The sequence below is a fragment of the Schistocerca piceifrons genome, chromosome 7 (assembly GCF_021461385.2).
Source record: "Schistocerca piceifrons isolate TAMUIC-IGC-003096 chromosome 7, iqSchPice1.1, whole genome shotgun sequence".
Taxonomy (NCBI): domain Eukaryota; kingdom Metazoa; phylum Arthropoda; class Insecta; order Orthoptera; family Acrididae; genus Schistocerca; species Schistocerca piceifrons.
The window spans coordinates 425,725,507-425,748,609 of record NC_060144.1 but is presented as its reverse complement, the minus strand read 5'-3'; the positions used below and the strand labels follow the sequence as shown (position 1 = coordinate 425,748,609).

The 23,103-nt window shown below is 40.8% G+C and overlaps 1 protein-coding gene across 1 annotated transcript in view; it reads left to right on the top strand.

The window, feature by feature from the left end:
- Positions 1–23,103, top strand: part of LOC124805758 — a 40,836-nt gene that overhangs the window by 4,535 nt on the left and 13,198 nt on the right. The window contains exon 2 of the mRNA XM_047266325.1: positions 5,137–5,351. Coding sequence (XP_047122281.1) covers positions 5,137–5,351 — 215 coding nt within the window. The remainder of the gene's footprint in view (positions 1–5,136; positions 5,352–23,103) is intronic.

The window sequence follows — 23,103 nt, the reverse complement described above, 5'->3', positions numbered from 1 at the left end:
TCACCGGCTTTACCCTGACGACTAGCACCATCTACAGGGAAACTCCGGCTTCATACTTCTATACCTGGTATTGGCCTGTGTATGAAAGAATTAGTTTCGAGACTTGATGAAAAGCTATATTAACTAATTTTCCTAATACGCCTTCATCAACACCGAGTGTGAGATGGCTCGCTGCTTCACAAGAAAACCCGAGTCAGCACTAAAGACAGTTAACGTATATATTCAAAGTCGTTCATTACGGTTGATTAACAACACCAGTTTGTTTATAGAAACTAGAAATTCTAGTCTCAGGCGTTCTACTGTAATTAAATATGGTGAACAGCCATTATAACGGACAAATTAAAGAAGTTTTTCATTTAACTTATATTCGGTTGATAAATGCTGCTTCAAAACAACAGCACTTTGAGGGTTTGTGGAAAACGCGTTGGAATTTATACCATTTGTTGTAATAAAGTGACGAAGCACTTCATACTGGTGGCTAAAGACGTACTTCAGTTGTAGACATTCTCGAAGTGTCCTAAACGAACTACGTCCTTAACTTTGTCGACGGCAGAGTCTAAGTTATAATTTAATGTGTTTGCAACTCTATCAGTCTTTTTTATGGATGTGTCAGCCATGTCTCTGTTGCAGAATTGCGGCTGCGACTGGTTTTGAAGGCAAATCGGCAGACCGGACTGCAGAAATGTGTTTTCCACTTCCATTGCTGAACACCTGTCGTGTCTGCAAAGTCGAAGACCCGGGCTCAGCTCTCAATAGTGAAAGAGACTGATTCTTAGTTAGAGGCTGAAAAGGAGCTCAACGATGGCAATTGAGAGATTACTTCAATACAGTGTAATGCACCCAACATCTGGAACTCTGACATTCTCTGGGCGATCATTGTGTTTATCTCATGCCCCTCCACTCCGAATGATGCCAATGACAGAGAATGTCCATAACCAATTATATCACGGGGCGTGCGGGTTCAAAAATGGCTCTGAGCACTATGGGACTTAACATCTGAGGCCATCAGGCCCCTAGTCTTTGAACTACATAAACCTAACTTACCTAAGGACATCACGCACATCCATGCCCGAGGCAGGATTCGAACTTGCGACCGTAGCAGCAGCGCAGTTCCGGACTGAAGCGCCTAGGAAAGCTCGGCCACAGCGGCCGGCAGGGTAGCGAAGTACTTGTGGCGTGCACATGGGGCTTTTTTAGGTTAGGTTAGTGCTTAGAGCCATTTGAACCATCCGCTACCCTAGTAGCCGCTTCCTGCGTGTAGTGCACGCCTAACCTATTACGGGAAACCCTACCGTTCTGTACCCGATAGCGGAGGTCGAGAAATTCGCATCCGATGTCGTGGTAGAGCCGTTTGAGCCTCTGGTTTAGACCTTCCAGTCTTGTCCAAACTAGAGGACCACCATCAAAATTGGGTACGATGCTGCAAGTAGACAGCTTAGCCTGCACCCCGAGTGCGTTGCTAATTGTCTTCACAAAATCAGCCAGCCGGAGAAAGGAGCCGAGGATGGCCTCAGAAACCAACACCAAATGTGTCACAGGTCTCGTCACTGGCGTCCGAAAGCCACCCCAGCTTCGAGCATTAGCTAGAAGCTTGTCGACAGTAGCCATCGCAGCTTCCAGCTGTTTACGGACAGCAGCCAACTCTCCTTGTGTCCGCTCACAACAAGCACAGTGTCTAGCCATATCGTAGTGTGTATAAAATAGATATAAGGTCTCAAATTGCGCTACTGAGTTTGAAAATATACCAAAGGAGAAGAAAGTAACACTAAAAGTTGGTGTGTGTATTTGTCACTGAACTCTGAGACCGTGAGTTATTAAACAGAAGTAAATCTCTCTACATGGAAAACTTACACTAGGAAGACTCCCTACACAAGAATATTCTCAAGACTTAAGCAAAATCAAAAAAATGCGATTAATTCTCTAAGCACTAGTTTACAAAGTAAAATACACACGTACAAAAAAATGGTTCAAATGGCTCTGAGCACTATGGGACTCAACTGCTGAGGTCATTAGTCCCCTAGAACTTAGAACTAGTTAAACCTAACTAACCTAAGGACATCACAAACATCCATGCCCGAGGCAGGATTCGAACCTGCGACCGTAGCGGGCTTGCGGTTCCAGACTGCAGCGCCTTTAACCGCACGGCCACTTCGGCCGGCTACACACGTACAGTTAACTTCTTTGCAGAAGGATGTGAACAGAAAACAAAGACTAAATTAATTTACAGTTTATCACGCAAGTGCTGCTGCTGTTCTGCTGCTGGTTCTCTCGGCTCGGCGGCTGCCGCTACACTCTTATTCTATTTCTAGTGACTTTGAGCTTCCTGTTGCCAACTGGATCCAGCTGTTTTTCTTATGTTTCTGTCCCATATATCCGGTGGTCTTCCCCTCTGTGTTTTTTGGTAAACTGGGATCAAGTCTAGTATTTGTCTTGACCGTTTACCATCCTCTCCTCGAGCGACACGCCAACCCGCTGCCATTTCAAGGTATTTATACTTTTCATTATGTCACTGAACTTCGTTCTACATCTCATATCTACTGCTTTATTTCTGTCTTTCTATGTGTAGCCCAACAATGATAGCTCCATTTCTGTCTGCGCTACAATTAGTAATATAGCATTGAACTCACTTGCCCTGAACTCACTTAATGTCCATGCCTCACAGACATAAGTTATTACACGTAGTATAATTTGTTCAAAAACTGTTTTCTTCGGGTCAGCCTAAGTGATGATGTCTTACACGAACCATCATGATAATAGAATAAAACGGGTGACCCACCGTTTTTGGAAATCCCACCTGTTTGAGAAATATAAACCTGACGTACAGGTTTTAGAAGAATTAAATGATATGATTTGTAGTTTGTTTAACGCAAGTAATATTGGAAACACAATAACTGTGGAGTGATCAGAATTGAGAATTGTCATTAATCAGAGGACTGAGACGTTTTCTACATTTTGTCTGATAAACAGACAACAAATTGACTTTCCATAGCAGTAGATAATGGGAACACAGCCATGTGATGATTTATAGTTATTAATAAATTGGTCTCTGGCTGCAATGGTGGTTCTTAAAGTCACTTATTGCTTTGTTACCATACACGTTTGTTCATGACGAAGTAAATGGATGATGTTTGTGAAGCGTGGCATGCACACTTGTTCTCCACATTACATTCAAATATAATTAGTAGCCAACATTATACAATGACACGTTAAGGAACGTAAGACAGAAAAAATTACCATATTCATATTTTATCTGTGATTATGAATAATTGTAACTTCATATAATAGTACAGAAAATTTAATTAGATCCCACAACAGCTAGGGGTTCGGCTGGTTGTGACATACAGTATACAATAAATGCTGTTATGCTGAATACGCAGTGTTGCAATGTACTTTTGGAATATTTTGCTAATTGAACTGGTGGATCTGAAGAGAGTGCTGATATTTCTGATATCGGTTGTGCACTAAAGAAATGAAAAACCACCTTTGCGAGCAGAGGCTAATTTACTTATAATTACAAGAGAACTATTAGTTCTGCGATGCATTTTTCTATAGGCTACGTACGTTAAAATAGTCGTATAGTTTAGACAAGTAATATAGTTATTAATAAACGCTATTTTTCTGCCTTTCAGTTATTGTGCTCCCAGGACTCTTCGCTATGTGCGCCATTACATCTGTCGTATGCTCCTTGTTGCCACTGTGTCCAGATTTCTTTGTATGTAAAAGATCAATGAGGAACTCCCAAAAAGCTATCGAAATTTACCTGAGGCATGCCTTACAAATTAACGCCTATAACTGTTGTGAGAGTGATTTTAAATTAAGAATCTGGTAATCAAAAGCATGAATTATCACCTAAAATTATTTGAAATAAATGGTTTTAGCTCCGTAGTAAGTTGCTTTTGAGAAGTACAATTTTTTTTTTATTTCTTGATGGTTAATAGTGTTGGACACCTGTGTCCATTTTCGAACCATCCGTATCGTAAGTGTGACGAATAGAAGAGGCGATAGCCCTTGTGCCAAAACTCCCCCTGCAGTCATGACGAATGCGGCACTATGTCAGACTCAAAAACAGTAAACGCTATATAAATAACAGTGGTGTATATTCTGTTGTTGCGTCTCACGTGGTGCCGCATTGAACATCACTGTGGCACATGTCTCCGAAACCAGCCACCGAAAAGAAATAAAAAGAGATACTTCTCAATGTCACTTACAATGGAACTACAACAATTTACTTCAATTACAAGACAAGTTTCGGACCTAATTATCATCTGCAGCCTGCTGTAAGTTCGTAAAACTATTGACTGAAACCGTGTCTTTGGCGGTTACGTTATAATAAATCAGTAGCCAAATGTACATTCAATTTATTCTTAACCGCTTTCTTAAACAAATGCAAGAATGACTGAGAGTGATGTTAACTTTTATTTGCTGTAATACTGAAAAATAACTACTGTCCACAGTTAGCTTGGAAATGATTCGTTTGGTATTTTGAGTGACCGTGAAAAGAAAAGCAGTTTTCTTTCAGAAGAATTGTACACAGAAATTTATCGGACTTCGTGCAAACAAATGAGTGCCGGTTCTAATGAACGTAATAAGTAAATGGAAATTATGCACAAAATGGCGTTTGAAATTATCTTGAACCAAACGAAAACTTCCTTATTTAAATATTCCACTTTCACTGTAAATACTTAAATTTTATTGTGATTTGGAAATGAAAAGTTTTCATGAAAAAGACGAAATCGTAATGCAAGAAATATTTTTAGACATCGTAATGTGTATTTGATCTACGCCTGAAAATAAGACCCACGTTCAACGACAAAGCTCAGCGACAAAAGGCGTCGATCAGGCGATACGGAAGGAATGTCTCTTTTTCTTATTGCTGTGTCGTACATATAATAAATCAATTAACACCTTCTTTACAAACGATAATATTAACTGTCACAAAGTTCTCGCAGATAAAGGATTGCCAGTAATTACGTGTAATTTGTCATTACATAGATATTCATCTGGATAAATAAAATTTTTGAGTATGGTTGTGATGTCTCAACCTGATTCAAAATTATGTTCGTTTCTCACGCCGTCTAATAGCTCAAGACATGTTGAAGCTATATGCTAGATTTGCAGAGCTCTCTCTCTTTTCAGATAGCGTGGTGTCTGTCCGTCCAAGCACTCACGGGGGAGTACAGCATTTACACAGAGGGGTTCGCGTGGGCGGCAGCCTACGAACTCCCAAACAGCACCTTCGTGGAGCAGACGTATCTTAAAAAGAAGAAAAACAAGTATCTGTTGCCAGCACCAGGTATCTTTCGGCGTCACCGCAGGGATCTATACAAGACAATGGAAAAAGTCATAGAAAGGTAGGTGGCCACAGCAATAATGTTAGTATCGAATGCCTAAATTTCTGGTTTTTCGTTGACAGCTTTTTCAAGGACAATAGAACATCCATTACACTGCGATACGAGGAGTCGTCTTTGATCTAGGTGTGTGTAATTATTTCTTTAGATTAGCATGTGTAATTATTTCTTTAGATTAGCACACCCCGCTTGTCGTAGAGATTTATGTCTCCTTCATTGCTTCAATTAGGTCACATTTGCGACTAATCAGCTTTTCTAAAATCCAGTCAATAATATAACATATATGACTAATATATAATATTAAGTCGCGTGAAGTTACTAGCAGTTGCTTGATGGAAATATCCTAGGGATATGCTCACGACTCTCACTATGAAAGTATTACATACCCTTACGTTCAAAAACACTTAATTTTCTTTATGGATACTCCATGAACAAAGGAAAAACTGTATTTAGTTGCGAAACTGGAGTGACAAGAGTGAAACGTAAGCTCTTCCACGTACACGATGGTAGAGACAGAACTTCGTTAGCAACGATAGAACATCAAACTTGTAGGCTAAGAGTTACATTTTTACCAATTATTGGAACTTGACTGAAGATAGTAGATACTCTTTATCTACATCCATGGTGTTCCTCCTCTGTTTTTGGAGTCAAGTGGCTACCCCAGCTTTGGAATGTATCGATAAATATAATGTATGTCCTGCTGTTATTTTTATTTTTCAACTTCTAGCGTTTTCTCCAGTATTGCGAAGCATTCGCTTACTGTTTCAGTGTCAGTCTAGTCAAATCGCCGTTAATGTAACCTCATCTGACACTGATGGAAGGCAATCCAAAACCTCGTACTGCTTCTGATTCTACTGCTAACTTTTCATTTATTTACTTTTTAAATTCATTCGTTATCCGTTCCGCTGTAGAGTACATACTGACTGCCGCTGCTTCTCATTTTAGAAAATTATGAAAAGATTATTAACACAAATGATATACATCTTATGATATGATGATGGTGGTGTTGGCTCTTTTGCTTCCAAGGAGGTGCTGATAGTGAGTTTGGTGTCGTAGCTGACATTAAAGTGGGCATGTCTATGCCACGGACTAGTCAGTATGTTGTTGTTGTCTTCAGTCCTGAGACTGGTTTGATGCAGCTCTCCATGCTACTCTATCCTGTGCAGGCTTCTTCATCTCCCAGTACTTACTGCAACCTACATTCGTCTGAATCTGCTTAGTGTATCCATCTCCTGGTCTCCCTCTACGATTTTTACCCTCCACGCTGCCCTCCAATACTAAATTGGTGATCCCTTGATGCCTCACCCCGAACATGCCCTACCAACCGATCCCTTCTTCTTGTCAAGTTGTGCCACAAACTCCTCTTCTCCCCAATTCTATTCAATACCTCCTCATTAGTTATGTGATCTATCCATCTTCAGCATTCTTCTGTAGCACCACATTTCGAAAGCATCTATTCTCTTCTTGTCCAAACTATTTATCATCCATGTTTCACTTCCATACATGGCTACACTCCACACAATTACTTTCAGAAACGACTTCCTGACACTTAAACACTTTCCTTGCCATTGCCAGTCTACATTTTATATCCTCTCTACTTCGACCATCATCAGTTATTTTGCTCCCCAAATAGCAAAACTCCTTTACTACTTTAAGTGTCTCATTTCCTAATCTAATTCCCTCAGCATCAACAGATACCCCTCCGTTGTGGTTGCACCTACGGTACGGCCATCTGTATCGCTGAGGCACGCAAGCCTCCCCACCAACGGCAAGGTTCATGGTTCATGGGGGTAGGCTGGTCAGTATACAAAAATCAAACTCGACGCTGAGTGCTCAAAATGTAGGGAGCGAATATTACGACTTCAGGTAATTTGAGCCCAAGCAAAAACATTAAATCAATATTAAGACAGAGAAACTGATACCGAATTCTAGGTCCATAACAGACAGGTAGCAGTTGTACCCGACGACAATCAGCGGAACGTAGAATCCATCGACGAGAGAGAACTGCCGATCCTGCCATGATGTGCTTGTGTTTTAGCCTGTAGAGTGGTAACATTGCTCCCCATGTAACCTATTGAGACTGAAGAATGAAAAATTGCACGTAATGCAAATAATACCGCCACCATTCTTTCCCATCGTTTCCTTATCACTGGAGTGACGGGATGTTAACATGAGAATTCCTGGTAACTTAAATCTTGGCAGGTAGTGAGGAGGAAGTTTTAAATCTAAAGCATGATTTATGAATGTTCTACAGCTCTATTTTACTTCGTTAACTATTCCGGCCTACAAATCTGTCCTCTGTCTTTAACTGATTGTAGTCGTCGAAGAGGATTCAGTAATGTCTAACAGCTCTGAAGAGGGTACCCTAAAATATAATAAACATAAATATTGAGGTGCAAAGATGGGGTAAATATTATCCTAGACACTGCAATAGTAACGTCTTTAACGTTAATCGGTAAAAAATATAAACGGAAGAAAAAATGCAAGTATTAAGTCTAAAGATCGAGAAAACAGTGTGCATATGTGTGCATGTTGGTATGGATCTTTGGACGGGTAAGGGGATGCGAGTTTTAGTGGATGTAAGTGCATGCAAAAATGAGATGGAAGAGGAGGAAGAAAATATGAGCACAGAAATACCCTGGATTGAAGAAAAGATGAACATCTGATAAAACTACGTTATGGTCTATATCACAATTCCTATTAAATAACATCTACATCTACAACTACGTAATTACTCTGCTATTCACAATAACGTGCCCGGCAGAGGTTTCAATGAACTACCTTCAAGCTGTCTCTCTATCTGTCCACTTTCGAACAGCGAGCAGGAAAAACGAACAATTAAATTTTTCTGTGCGAGTCGTGATTTCTCTTATTTTATCGTGATGATCATTTCTCCCTACGTATGTGGTTGCCAACAGAATGTTGTCGCAATCGGGGGGGGGGGGAGGGGGGGGGAACTGGTGATTGAAATTTCATGAGAAGATCCCGTCGCAACGAAAAACGGCTTTGTTTTAATTATTCCCACTCAAATTCACGTATCATGTCCGTGGCACTATCTCCCCTACTTCGCGATAACAAAAAACGAGCCGCCCTCCTTCGTATTTTTTAGATTTCATCCGTCAGTCCCACCTGATGCGGATCCCACACCGCACACCAGTACTCCAGAATAGGGTTGACAAGCGTGGTGTAGGCAGTGTCTTTCGTATACCTCTAGCACCTTCTATGTGTTCTGCCAATGAATCGCAGTCTTTGGTTTGCTCTACCCACAACGTTATCTAGGTGATCGTTCCAATTTAGGTTATTTGTGATTTTAATCCTTAAGTATTTAGTTGAATTTACAATCTCCAGGTTTGTGTGACTTATCGCGTAATCGAAATTATCACTACGAACTGTGACCATTTGGACAGGAAATCCCGAATCCAGTCGCATAACTGAGGCGATATTCCACAGGCACGCAGTTTGGTTAGAAGACGCTTGTGCGGAACGGTGCCGAAAGCCTTCTGGAAATATAAAAAAACGGAAACAATTTCACCTCCTCTGTCGGTAGCACTCATTATTTCATGAGTATAAAGAGCTAGTTGTGTCTCACAAGATCGATGTTTTCTCAATCCTTACTGACTGTGTGTCAAGAAATCGTTTTCTTCGACGTAATTTATAATGTTCGAACACACTATACGTGCCAATACTCTACAGGAAATCGACGTTAGTGATATGGGCCTGTAATTCAGCGGATTACTTCTATTTCCCTTTTTGAGTATTGGTGGACTTGAGCAATTTTCCAGTATTTAGGTACGGAACTTCCTGTGAGCGAGCGGTTGTATACAGTTGCTGAATATGGAGCTATTGTATCATCATACTTTGAAAGGAACCTGACTGGTATACAATCTGGACTGGAGGCCTTGTCTTCATTACGTGATGTAGCTGCTTTACTACACCGAGGATATTTACTTCCAAGTTTCTCACCTTGGCAGTTGTTCTTGACTGGAATTCAGGAGTATTTCCTTCGTCTTCTTTGGTGAAGGAGTTTCGGAAAACCGTGGTTAATAACTCTGCTTTAGTGGCAATGTCATCAGTGACTTCAACGTTGTTATCGCGCAGTGAAGGTATTGATTGCGTCTTGCCACTGGTATGCTTTACATATGACCATAATCCCTTTGGGTTTACTGCCAGAATCCGAAACAGAGTTTCATTGTGGAAATTATTAAGAGTATATCCCATTGATGTACGCGCTGTACTCGAACGTCTGAAAAGCTTTGCCAGTCTTGGGGATTTTGTATTCTTTTAAAATTGGCATGCTTTTTTCATTGCTACTGCAACAGCGATCTGACCCGTTTTGTTTACCATGGGGGATCAGTACCATCATTTATTAATTTATGTGCTATATATATATATATATATATATATATATATATATATATATATATATATATGTGTGTGTGTGTGTGTGTGTGTGTGTGTGTGAATCATTCCACATCTTTTGTACGCTTCCGTGTTCATATCGGTGGGAATGGAGACTGTCTCTTAAGTACGCGTGAAGTGCATTTTTATCAGCTTTTTAAATAGATGTACTTTGCGTTTCTTTGTGATGGTAATAGCTGTTATGGTATTCAGCCTAACAGCAACTGCCTTGTGGTCGTCAATCCCTATATTCGTCATGATACTCCCTATTTGTCCAGGATTATTTGTTCCTAAGAGGTCAAGTATGCTTTCGGAGCTATATACGAGTTGAGTGGGCTCATGAACTAACTTTTCAAAATAATTAACAATCACTATAACAAAAAATTAATGCTAGATAATATTAATTAATAAAATAATTTATTACATACACTCTCTGTCCAAAGTCTGCGAGAGTGAAGAGCAAGCAATGTCAGCGCAGAAACTGCAATGGCAGCTTGAAGTAATAACTGTAAACAAGAGACGTGCAAATTACAAGTCCATTCTGCCTAGGCAGAGTTAAGTAGCGGGAGTGTAACCACGATGCGTCACCGCTTTGTGTCACAAATCGCAATCCAGCATTATCTCCAAATCAAGGATTCAACACATTCCCCAGAATGTTTTTAAGATGAGAACAGTATGGGAAAAGTTTGAGCTGAACACTTTGATTCTGCAAAAAAAAAAAAAAAAAAAAAAACGACGCGTGAGTATCAGCAGTCATCTAGTAAAGATTTTTGCTGAGAGGCCTACCTATGGACTTATATGGATGAATTGAAGGTACCACAGCTCCCCTCCCCCAAAGCCAGCCCATGCACTTAAGGCGCTGTCAGTTCTGGATGGTATCAACCTTGAGTATCCGGTTACTTATTCTCTCTACTGACATTCCTCCCAGCCCCATCCCTATGGACATATAAGGTTCTGGCTAGCCCGTCCTCATCTTCTATAATTAGAGAAAATATGTGAGATGTGTCATTCTTGTTCAGTACAGCACAGTGAAAGGATCATCATGAGGCATCAGGGACAAGCCACCACTCCCAGGTAGTATGTAAGTGCAGTTACACCCATGATCTTGCGGTAATGTATTTGACTAATAATCAAACGACCTCAGTCACAGATTTGAATCTCACAACTGCTCAAATTTTTACCATAAATGATATTAGAAATTATGGCCAAAGTCTTTTGGAGTTAGATGTCATCTTAATTCTGCCAGCAGCCTTGTCAAAGAGGGTGGAACAGAGAGGCCCCCTCTTGTTCTTGCTTAAGGGAACTTCCTCTGAGAGGCGTAATATTCAGCAGTGTTGAACGGCTTGATGACGCAGAAGGCAATGGAAATCACTGCATTGAAAACACATGATGCGTATCCAGGATGTGTGGCCTGTAACTGATAAAGTGTCACGATAATTTCTCCACTGGCAAAAGATACCGCAATAGTTGTCCATTCGGATTTCCAGGAGAGGACTGCCAAGGGGGAGGTGAACATGAGAAGTTCGTTACGAATACAGTGGTAGGGCAGAAAGTGAGTTACTGTGAGCAGTGTTATAGTTGTTCTCATCAGCAGCGACAGCAGACAGACACCGCCAAAAATAGTTCAGTTATACATGCCGACGCTGCGAACAGAAGATGAAGCGATGAGATATGAGGGTACCGAACGGGGAGTTCAGAACGTCAAGAGACTAAAAGTCGTGGGAGATGGAGTGAGGTTGTAGGGTAAGGAATGGAAGAAAGATTTATGAGAAAATATGTGCTTGGCAATAGGAATGAGAGAGGCGAAAAACTGATTGACTTCTGCAATAAATCTGAGGTAGTAATTATAATTATTCTGTTCAGGAACCACAAGAAGAGAAGGTGTACATGGAGAAGCCCGGAAGGTACAGCAAGATTCCACTTTTATTAAATTGCGGTCAGGCAGAGATTCCTAAACCAGATATTGCGTTGTAAGGCTTACCCGGGGACAGATATAGACTCAGATTACAACTTCGTGATAAATGAGTAGTCTCAAGTTCAAGAGGCTAGCCAGGAAGGGTCAATGAGCAAGGAATGAAGACACATGCTCAAATATCTCTGAGGCTATTGATACTTTTATAATGAGTAGCTCGGTAGGCAGTGCAGTTCAAAAGGAATGGAAATCTCTGCAAACGACAGTCATAGAAATTGGATAGAGAAGTGAAGCTGCAGAGAAAGTATCTGCGAAGAAAGAATGGACAACAGAAGATATACTTAAGCTCATAGATGACAAAGAGGAGTACAAATAGATGTAGCAAAATATAGAATTACAGAAATACAAGTCAATTACGACTCAAAAAAGTAAGAGGGGCTGGGAAGAAAAGGCGAAATTTCTGCACGAAAAATGTGAAGAAATCTAGAAAGACATGATTGCCAAAAAGACTGACTCACCATACGTGAAAGTCAAATCAACCTTCGGTGAAATTAAAAGCAAGGGTGGTAAAATTAAGAGGGCAATGGTAAGTCCGCTATTAAATGCAGAGTTGAAAGCAGACAGGCAGAAAGAGTACACTGAAGGTCCCTGTAAAGGGGATAATTTCTCTCATGACCTGATTGAGGAAGGGACACGAGTGCAAGGGGCAGAGATAGAGGCTCCAGTGTTAGAATCAGAACTTCGAAGTACTTTAGAATACTTAGAATTAAAGAGAGATGCTTAACAGTCCATCGGAATTTAGAAGAGTTGCCTAACAGTCCATCGGAATTTAGAAAACAATTTGGGGGAAGTGGCAAGAAAACGTCTACTCACGTTCATGATGATGATGTTGTTTGCTTTGTGGGCCCTCAACTGCGGGTTCATCAGCGCCCGTACACCTTGCCAAACTGTAAACAGTCCAATCTAGCCACTTTCATAGTGATGATGGAATGATGAGGACAACAAAAATACATGATCCCCGGGCAGAGAAAATCCTCAACCCAGCCGAGAATCGAACTCAGGACCCCTTATCCAGAGGTAGCAACGCTATCTGCTATATCACGAGCTGTGACTACTCACGTTCATGAGTAGAGTGTAAGAGACTTGAGATTTACCAACAGAAATTCAGAAAAACATCCTCTTCATCATTCCGAAGACAGCAAGAGCCGACAAATGCGAGAATTATCTCACAATCAGCTTAAGAGCTCCTGGATCCTTGTTGCTAACAAAAATGATATACAGATGAATGGAAAAGAAAATTGTGTACCTGTTAGATGACAATCAGTTTGGCTTTAGGAAAAGTAAAAGCACCAGGAAAGCAGTTATGACATGGCGGTTGATAATGGAAGCAAGACGAACCAAAAATCGAGGAACGTTCTTAGGATTTGTTGATCTAGAGAAAGCTTCTGAGAACGTGAAATGCTGCAAGATGTTCTAAATTCTGGAAAAAATAGGGGTAAGCTATGGGGGAAGACGGATTTACAAGAATCTAGGGGAAACAATAAGACTGGAAGACCAAGAACGATGTGCTCGGATTAAGAAGGATGTAAGGGATGTACTCTTTTGTCACTACTTTACAAACTGTACATCGAAGAAGCAATGACGGAAATAAAAGGAAGATTCAAGGGTGGGATTAGAATTCAGGGTGAAAGGGAACCAATGATAAAATTTTCTGATGACAGTGAGATCCTAAGTCAAAATGAGCAAGAGTTACGGAATGTACTGAATGGAAGGAACAGTATAATGAGTGCCAATCATGGATTGAAAGTAATTTGAAGAAATAAGATCGTAACAAGGAATACCAGAAATGATGACAGCGAGAAATTTAACAACATAATTGGTGATCAACAAGTAGACGTTACATGATCTGCTACCTCTGCAGCAAAGTAACTCATAAAACACGGTGACTGAAGGGCATTAGAAGTATACTAGTAATAGCAGAAAGGGCATTCCTGGCCAAGAGAAGTTTACAGGTGTAAAACATAGGTCTTAATTTGAGAAAGAATTCATAGGAAGAATTCTAAGAAAATGTGACCCATCGACGAAAGAAGTAGCTTACAAAACGCTTGTTCGTCCGATTCTTGAGTATTGCTCATCAGTATGGGACCCTTACCAGGTTGGATTAATAGAAGAGATAGACATGATCCAGCGAAAAGCAGCGCGATTCGTCATGGGGACATTTAGTCAGCGCGAGAGCGTTATGGAGATGCTGAACAAGCTCCAGTGGCGGACACTTCAAGAAAGGCGTTACGCAATACGGAGAGGTTTATTATCGAAATTACGAGAGAGCACATTCCGGGAAGAGATGGGCAACATATTAGTACCGCCCACATATATCTCGCGTAATGATCACAACGAAAAGATCCGAGAAATTAGAGCAAATACGGAGACTTACAAGCAGTCGTTCTTCCCACGCACAATTCGTGAATGGAGCAGGGAAGGGGGGATCAGATAGTGGTGCAATAAGTACCCTCCGCCACACACCGTAAGGTGGCTCGCGGAGTATAGATGTAGATGTAGATGTATTTGAAGCACAGCATTGAATAGCAGCAAGAAATGGTATGTGGGGAAACCTGGACAAAAGAGAATCGAACCATTTGAGAAGTGGTGCTACAGAACAATGTTGACTATTAGTTCGAGACAAAGATAAAGAATGAGCAGGTTGTCTACAGAATCGGCGACGAAAGGACCATTTGGAAACCGCCGACAATGATGGGACATCTGTTAAGATATCGGGGAATAACGTCCATGGTGCTAGAGGGAGCTGTACAATGTAAAAATTGCAGAAGACAGAGATTGAAATACATCCAACAAGTAACTGAGAATGTAGGTTGCAAGTGTTACTTTGAGGTGAAAAGTTTGGCTCAGCATAGAAATTCTTGGTGGGTCGCATCAAACCTGTCAGAAGACTGATGACTCCAAAAAGTACAATTAACCTTTCGTCTCTTTATTAATTGCTGTTTATGACTTTAAGGTAATATTTTGCAACGTTAGTGGTTCTCCAAATACATGCCTCTCCATACTGAGATATGTCTGTAAACACAATGTTACAAAATTTTCACAGTCCATTATTTAACAGCAAACATACTCGTAGCGAATATTAACTGTTTAAAGAATTACAGCGACATCCCGGGTTAAATAATTTCTGCAATGAATTATTTGACAACAAATACATACTTGTCGAGAATCAAATATTGCACAAAATATGTCGATGTGCTGTTTTTTCCGCAATTCATAATTAACAACAAATACTCCATTGTTGACACTTCAAATATTAAACAAGTACCAGAACGAGATATTAAAATAAAAAGATACTAGCTACATGCCAAATCTACGTCATCGAAACTTTATTAGTATTGTAACGTCATACTGCATGTGTCATAAAAGGGTGAGTTGTCCTAAAGGCAGAAATACAGCAATATAATGCTGTCAGGACATATCTGCAAAATTCCGGCAAATATTAATAAAATTCATGATGTTAGAGCATCTGAGAAAGCAGTGTGTGGTGGAGGTTCAGCTGTGTTACTATTAGAAGCAATTAAAATTGTTTATTTCGAAGACCATGCAGTCCAAATCGGTAACGCATTCAGTCAAAACTTCCGTGAGCATTGAGAAAATCATCCAACCGACTTACCACGTTAAAGATAGCCGTTTGATAAAGTACCGTGTCCTGCTCTGTGATGAAGTCCGTTACTACCTGCTGCGAAAGGAATCATTGACCATTCAAGGCCGTCTTGAGGGGACCGAAGGTGCGATTATCACATGGTGAGAGATCAGTACTACAGGGCGCGTGCTCGTGTGTCTTCCACTTGAGGTGGCGTAGCTTGAGGCTGCGCTGACACGTTGACCTGCGTCTAGTGTCGAATCCGCAACGGTAATTTTCGACAGGCATGCTATCCCATACATATTAACGTACTATAACACGATATTTAAACAATGAACTCTTACTACACACTAAATGTCTCTAATTTTATGTTGTTCGTCTTTTCGCCATCTATATTTAACAGGAAGTAGTACATTGTTTGACTCTTGTACGAACTTGCGCTCGCTGATATTCAACAGCAGAGCACATCACGATGTAGAACGCATTTATAATAGCGTTTGCCACCTGAATTGGCTGCATATCTCCTTCCCACTATCGTGCTTCCTAACGAACTTGCAATGTGTTACTATTCATAGGAACTTATTTATTTCCTCCTGGCTGATACAGATTCCATACCGAAGAGCAATATTCAAGTACAATTTCGTCAGGTACTTCCTTTGCCGATGGACTACATTTCCTGATGACTGTTCCACTGAATCACAGTCTGGAATGTGCCTTACTCGTGATTAATCATATGTGGTCGTTTCACTTTAAATTACTCCAACTGCTTACTTCCAAATGTTATAAGGAAGTAATTGTTTCCAGTGCCTGTTCTGCAATTTTGCAGTCAAACATTAAAGGGTATTCCTGTCTACATATTGGCAACTCGTTATATTCGTTTATGTTGAGGGTCAATAGCCACTCCTTTCACCAAGTGTCGAGTCTAATATACGCTCACATTTTGTTCGTTTGGCGGTAATGAGAAGTGCATAGATTGTTTTCTGGAGGCCGAGGAACACTGCATTTACCTGGGCGCGTGCACCTACTGTTCCTGTGTGTTGTGGTCGAACAGACCGATTAGGGTTCCACACGATAAGTTGGAATGTTTAACACAACAAGCAGTGCGTTACTTAATTAACAACAAATACGGACTTGCTAAGCATCAGCTCTGCGTAATCCCCGCACAATTAATTTATGACGCCATAATATTAAAAATCAATGATACAGGTAATCAGATGTACTCGTACAAGCATCTTTGACTATTTACATTGCTTTGACTGAACTTTTCAAGAAGATGCATGTAAATGCTTGACTCAACAACTGTCACATGTTGCTATAAATAAAACTAATGCTACTCACCAAGTCCTGGTTCTAAATCAAGCTGCTGCCGTCTCCCCACAGCCGCAGAAGCACCTGTCTCGTGTACGCTGTATGCTGTCCGCCCCGTCACTCCTGTCTGAGAAAGAAGCCCAACACCAAGTTACACAAATTATAAGAATCGTCCAGGCTGTGTAGATTTACCGCAGTCTCAAAGCATGGCAAATTACAGATGTTGGTTGGCAGTAAAAGCCGGAAAAACCTTCTACACAAACCTGATCAATGTGGAATCACTGATCTGTCTCGCTTTCGTTAATGGTCAAGATTTGCTTTCTCCGACAGAGTAATCGCACCTGCTGGCTTCCTCTACGTAACACACACTACAGCTTGTGGGGTGGCGTATTGATTTTAACGAAAATAAGAAATTATTGAATTTATTCGTTCGTCTATGTCTTTTACAAGAGCCTGAAAACTATTTTTGCGGTCAGCCAGAAAGCGATGGAGAACATGCTAGCCATAGTTTCTAGTCTGCAAGTCCTCATGATTCTTTTTCTCACTAAAAGAGGTGTTTCTACTCTCCATTTACTCAGCAGAATCAGGAACTGTGATTATAAATTAATGTTTTGAGCTCTAACTGATTCATATATTTAATAAAATTTCACACGCACAACACGGTAATACTCCAGATAATAATAATAATAAAAATGTCTCTATCATAAACAGCACTATGAGCAGTCAGAAGGGACCTCAACGTAAGATCTCATGAAATGATAGTTTGCCCTGATTTTTAGTAATCAAAGTTAATTGATAGCCCAGTGGAAAATAATCTCACCATTGACGCGCAGTTTCGTTAACATTACGGGCGGCACAGAAACAGTCACTTCCGCGAAGTCTGAGCCATCCAGGACGGTGTACAGTTCACTTCCTGTTTGTTCCGAAAACATGGGTTTAGTAGCAGAAAAGCTGTGACGTCACCCGAGGCAGCGCTTAAGCTGGCGTTTGACTCACGCAGACAAAGTGATAGCTCGTTGCGAAGTGTGTCTTTATTTCAGAAAATCTAAGCGATCCAGGGCGGTGTGCAGTAGCAGTACTCGCGAGCTCACTTCCTGTTATTACTGAAAACATGCGTTTAGTAAGAACCTCACTGTGACGACATCAGAGGCAACGCATAAGTCCATGTTTGATAGAAGCGGACCGATTGATAGCTGGGTGCGAAGTGTATGTGTTTAGAAATCTAAACGATCCAGGAAACGATTTCACTGACGCAGACCTATGAGAAATGGGTGCGAAGTGTGTGTGTCACTGTCTCCCAGGTGGTATTTATATACAGACGCAGCGGACGATCAAACGGAACATCTGCCGTCATCTGCTCTAGCCGTAGCTAGCAGCATCCAAATGTCTGCTTTCTAGGACACGTATTATTTAATAACTTGATCATCAATCAATTTACAATTTTCGTAATTTTTTATATGAGTTTACTCCACACCATATTACATACGAGGGGCTAATTTAGCAGATGCATCCGATTCTGATACCCTCATCCAGTTTCTGATACCTCTCATCTATTAACACTCTGTCCATTATAAGCCGCATGTTGTGTTAAAGCTGTCCCATAAAATATAATACTATGTACCTGAAAGTAGGCTACTCTGTTCACAGCAATACCATTGCCTGATTTAAATCTGAGGCTCCCGTGGAAGACCTGAACAAACATTCCGGATTAAATTTGCTTCCAATTGTTTTTCAGTAGATCAGCTGGCAATTCCGATCTTCCGATCACTTTGCAACTGACTTTTATTCCTCTTTAAATTTCCTTAGTGAGGTCGATCTTCATTTCTTTCACATTGCTTCTGATTTCATGTAGCCGTTTCCACGTGGGAAATCTTTTTCTGGCTGTCCTCATCGTCGAAAAATCTCTTCCACAGCCCATTTTCATTTATCCGAAACAGGTATTTGTAATGTATCATTCCGAATTTTTTTACATTTGAGCTTCGTCCCTCAGTTTCCGTATAAGATCACCATTACTTCTTTACGAATAAACTAAAGTGGTTTCAAAATTTTTGTTTCAGTTCCTCATCTCTTGGTTAAACTGTAACGCAATGCCGGCCGCGGTGGTCGAGCGGTTCTAGGCACTCAGTCCGGAACCGCGCGACTGCTACGGTCGCAGGTTCGAATCCTGCCTCGGGCATGGATGTGTGTGATGTCCTTAGGTTAGTTAGGTTTAAGTAGTTCTAAGTTCTAGGGGACTAATGACCACAGCTGTTAAGTCCCATAGTGCTCAGAGCCATTTGAACCATTTTTTGTAACGCAATGCTGCAAAATAGTTCCACACTTTTTTCCAATCTCCCGTCACTTTCTCAAGAAAAAATTAAATCCATAGACGCCCGTTTGGCGTAAGAGTGAAGACTTCCTGCAGTTGTTGGCGACTGTTTCAGCTCCTTGCTCCATTATTACTATTACTATTTTGCGATGTCTACTAATTTTATATTTTTATTCTGGATTTTCTTATTCCTATATCATAAAGGCGTCAGGCTAGAGAAGTATAATTTTGCTCACCGCTTTAAAATATTTCTCATACGTACCGTACTCCACGCCAAACAGTAATTACAAGTAAGTACAGTACACAAATAAATCAGGACATTATGATCTATGCTGCAAGTGCCATTACTGGATATTGGAAATGTTTTCCCATCCCACAGCCGTTAGACTACTTCTGAGATCGCTGCTCACAGAAACCATGAGTCGATTGCTCGTTGACATTTGCAGCTTCATATGCTGTACCTAGGTCCTGAAGGTTTTTGTCTTCCTTGACAACCAACAAAATACTAAACCATATTTCTTATCTCCAATAGACGCCTGACATGACTGATAACAATTTCACTTGCATAACGAAGTGACCGAGGACCAGACCCACATTGCTGTGATGGCCCTGTGAGTGAAGCCTTGAGATCTGTTATCAGCTTGGATCAGAATTACCCCTCTGTCAAGAACACGATCGCTTACTGTGGTGATCTGTGGGTTCGAACTGCAAACGGATTTGAAATAAACATCAAGAATGTGACCAGACTCAAACTAACTTCTTGTCCTTAACAGAGTGACTTTCCACTTTTCCTTTGAGATACGGCTCGTTCTTAATTATGTAATGTTTTTAGGGGACAGTGTAGTACCTGAAAGATAGTGTACCTGGTCTCTGTTTCAATCCATTGGCTGATTTTAGAATCATATGAAGGACCACTCCGTAGAACCACCATAAGCAGTTTCCGACGTTTTCTATTGTCTTTGTGGTGCTGAGACGTGAGGCTATGTTTAGTGCAGCCTTTGTAAATTTTACGAGTTCTGCTTATTAAGTGATGTACAATATATGGAAGCTGCTTTGAGGATTTTGCTCTTCAGTTACAGAGTTTCATGATGATTAAAATACTGTATATAATTCGTCAGTCGTGCAGCATCTTGTGCCTTGAAACGGAAAAACTTTTCTTCCGTGGAAGACGTGATCTGTGCAAATGAGCAGAGATTTTTAATCTCTTAATAGTTTTCCTTATATGGAAAATGAACATTTGTGTTAGTCCTCTTTCAAAATGTTTTTAACTTCCAATTTGTTTTTGGTAATACTCCTGCTTAATTTTATTTCACTTACTGATTACTGACGTGTATCACAAAAATGAAGTAATACTGAGACCACTGAATACAATATCGTATTTCGACCGCAACATTTTTAAATTTGACCAGAATATTTTGTTTATAGGTACCTTTCTATGATGTATTTTGGAAAACTTTTCACATTTGTTAAAAAGTTATTAACTTATTAATGCGGTGTGATTTTTGCAAAAGCTGTATAAGACTGCAGAACACCTGAAGTGAACACTGTTATCTCAAAATGGAATAAGAAAATATATTAAACTGCTGCGACAGTACTGGCTAGAGGCAGAAGTCTGAAAAATTTATCAAGATGCAACAGTCTCTCCTTCGCTATATAAGATTTAGATTTTATAATCAATGCAGCTGGTTATGCAATAATATTTGTAGATTTTAACTGTGAGTGGGTTATATTTACGGTACAGAGATCAATAATGGCACTGTATCTCAAAGACATATGTAAAGCGTATTTCTACCCATAAATCCAATTTCTTGATTGTTAGTTTACTTCAGTTTAACCTTTGCGCTACGTCTGTGACTTATATTTATTCATTACTTCCGTATAACACAGAGAGCGGAAGGAATATCAGATGGCTGTGAAACTGAAACAATATAAATTCGTGTTTTGTGAAATACCAACAGCTCTGTTTCTACATTATAGTCAAGTTTCTACATATTCACAGAGTTATAACTCTACATTAATTTCAGTTCGGGAATTCAATGAAACGAACAGAGTGAAAAGGGGAAAGACGTATCATCAATCATGCTTTGTGCAGTGGCCTTGTGAGTATATTAGTATACACACTCCAAAAAAAAAAAAATCACCTGAATTAGACGGAAATTCGTCATGTTATTACATGTAGAGGCAAACAAATGATTACAATTTCAGAAAACTTGGTTGATTTATTCAAGGGAGAGAGAGAGAGAGAGAGAGAGGGAACTTTTCAAATTGAGCAAGTCAGTAACGCGTTGGTACACCTTTGGCTCTTACGCGAGCAATTATTCGGATGGAATTAATTGACAGATCTGCTGTATGTATTGCTGAGGGATATCGTGCGAAATTCTGTCCTTCTGTTCGTCAAAACCCCCAGACGTATCGAGGGCACTGCCCATAATGGCCCGAACGTTCCTAATTGGGGAGGGATCCGGCAGCCTTACTGGACAAGGTACGGTTTGGCAAGCACGAAGACAAGCAGTAGAAAATCTCGCCATATGTGGTCGGGCTTTATGTTATTCAAATGTAAGGCCAGGATGGCTTGCTGTTAAGGACAATAAAACGGGGCGTAGAATATCGTCGACGTACAGCTGCGCCGCAAGGGTGCTGTGGATGACAAAGAGGTTCTGCTACGAAACGAAATTGCATCCCAGACTCTCACTCCTTGTTGTCGGGCCCTATGTTGGAGGAAAGTCAGAGTGGTATCCAAGCACTGTCTGGGACGCCTTAACACACATCTTCGCTGGTCACCAGTTCCCATTGGGACTCATCACTGGAGGCAACACTACTCCAGTCAATGAGATTCCAGGCTGAAGACGTGTCTCGAGAAGCGCGAAGCAACAGTGGGTCTTCGGTTCGTTGGTATAATTTTGGGAAGATGTGGTTCATCTGTAAACGAGACCGCTTATAAAACATTAATACGACCTATTCTTGAGTACTGCTCGAGCGTTAGGGATCCCTATTAGGTCGGATTGAGGGAGGACATAGAAGCAATTCAGACGCGGGGTGCTAGATTTGTTACTGGTGGGTTTGATCAATACGCGAGTGTTACGCACATGTTTCAGGAACTCGGGTGGGAGTCTCTAGAGGAAAGGAGGCGTGCTTTTCGTGAATCGTTACTGAGGAAATTGAGAGAACCAGCATTTGAGGCTGACTGCATTACAATTTTACTGCCGCCAACTTAAATTTCGCTGAAAGACCACAAAGATAAGGTAAGAGAGATTAGGGCTCGTACAGAGGCATATAGGCAGACATTTTTCCTTCGTTCTGTTTGGGAGTGGAACAGGGAGAGATGATGCTAGTTGTGGTACAAGGTACCCTCCGCCACGCACCGTATGGTGTATTGCGGAGTATGTATGTAAATGTAGATGTAGATACCATATTTAAAATTTTGTGGTAAGGTCTTATGGGACCAAACTGTTGATGTCATCGATCCCTTAGCTTACACACTACTTAATCTAACCTAAACTACCTTAAGTTACGCACAACACACACACCCCTATGCCCGAGGAAGGACTCGAACCTCCGACCAGAGGAGCCTCGCGAACCGTGAAAAGGCGCCCTAGACCGCGCAGGTATCCAGCGCGGCGGGATACCAAACAGTCCTTCACTCTAAGGCCCGACCACCATGAGCGATGTCTGAGGTGTCATTCCTTGGCTGTCATCAGCGGTATTCATACAGCAGTATGTCGTCGATATTCTACGTCCCTTTCTATTGCTCTTCAAGGCTATGGGCTTATATTTCAGCAAGATAATGAACATCCTGCGCACGGCAAAGTTTCTTCCGCTTGTATTCGTGCTTCCTACACCCTACTTTGGTCAACAAGGTGCCCGCATCTCTTCCCTGCTGAGAACATTTGGAACATTATGAGCAAGGCCCTTCAATCATCTCTGCATGTCCACGATGTATCACTCAAATTGGACACAATGTGGCACAATATCTCTCAGGACATTCAACAACACTAGCAATCAATGCCAAGCCGAATAACTTCTTGCATAAGGACCAGAGGTTGACCACCTTGTTATTGATCCGCTCAGTTTATTATGCTCTTTCTCTTCAATAAATTATTCATTATTTATTCTGAAATTTTAATGGTTGTCTGTCTGTACATCTGTGTCATATCTATTGATTTCGGTTCCACTCGGATAATTCCTG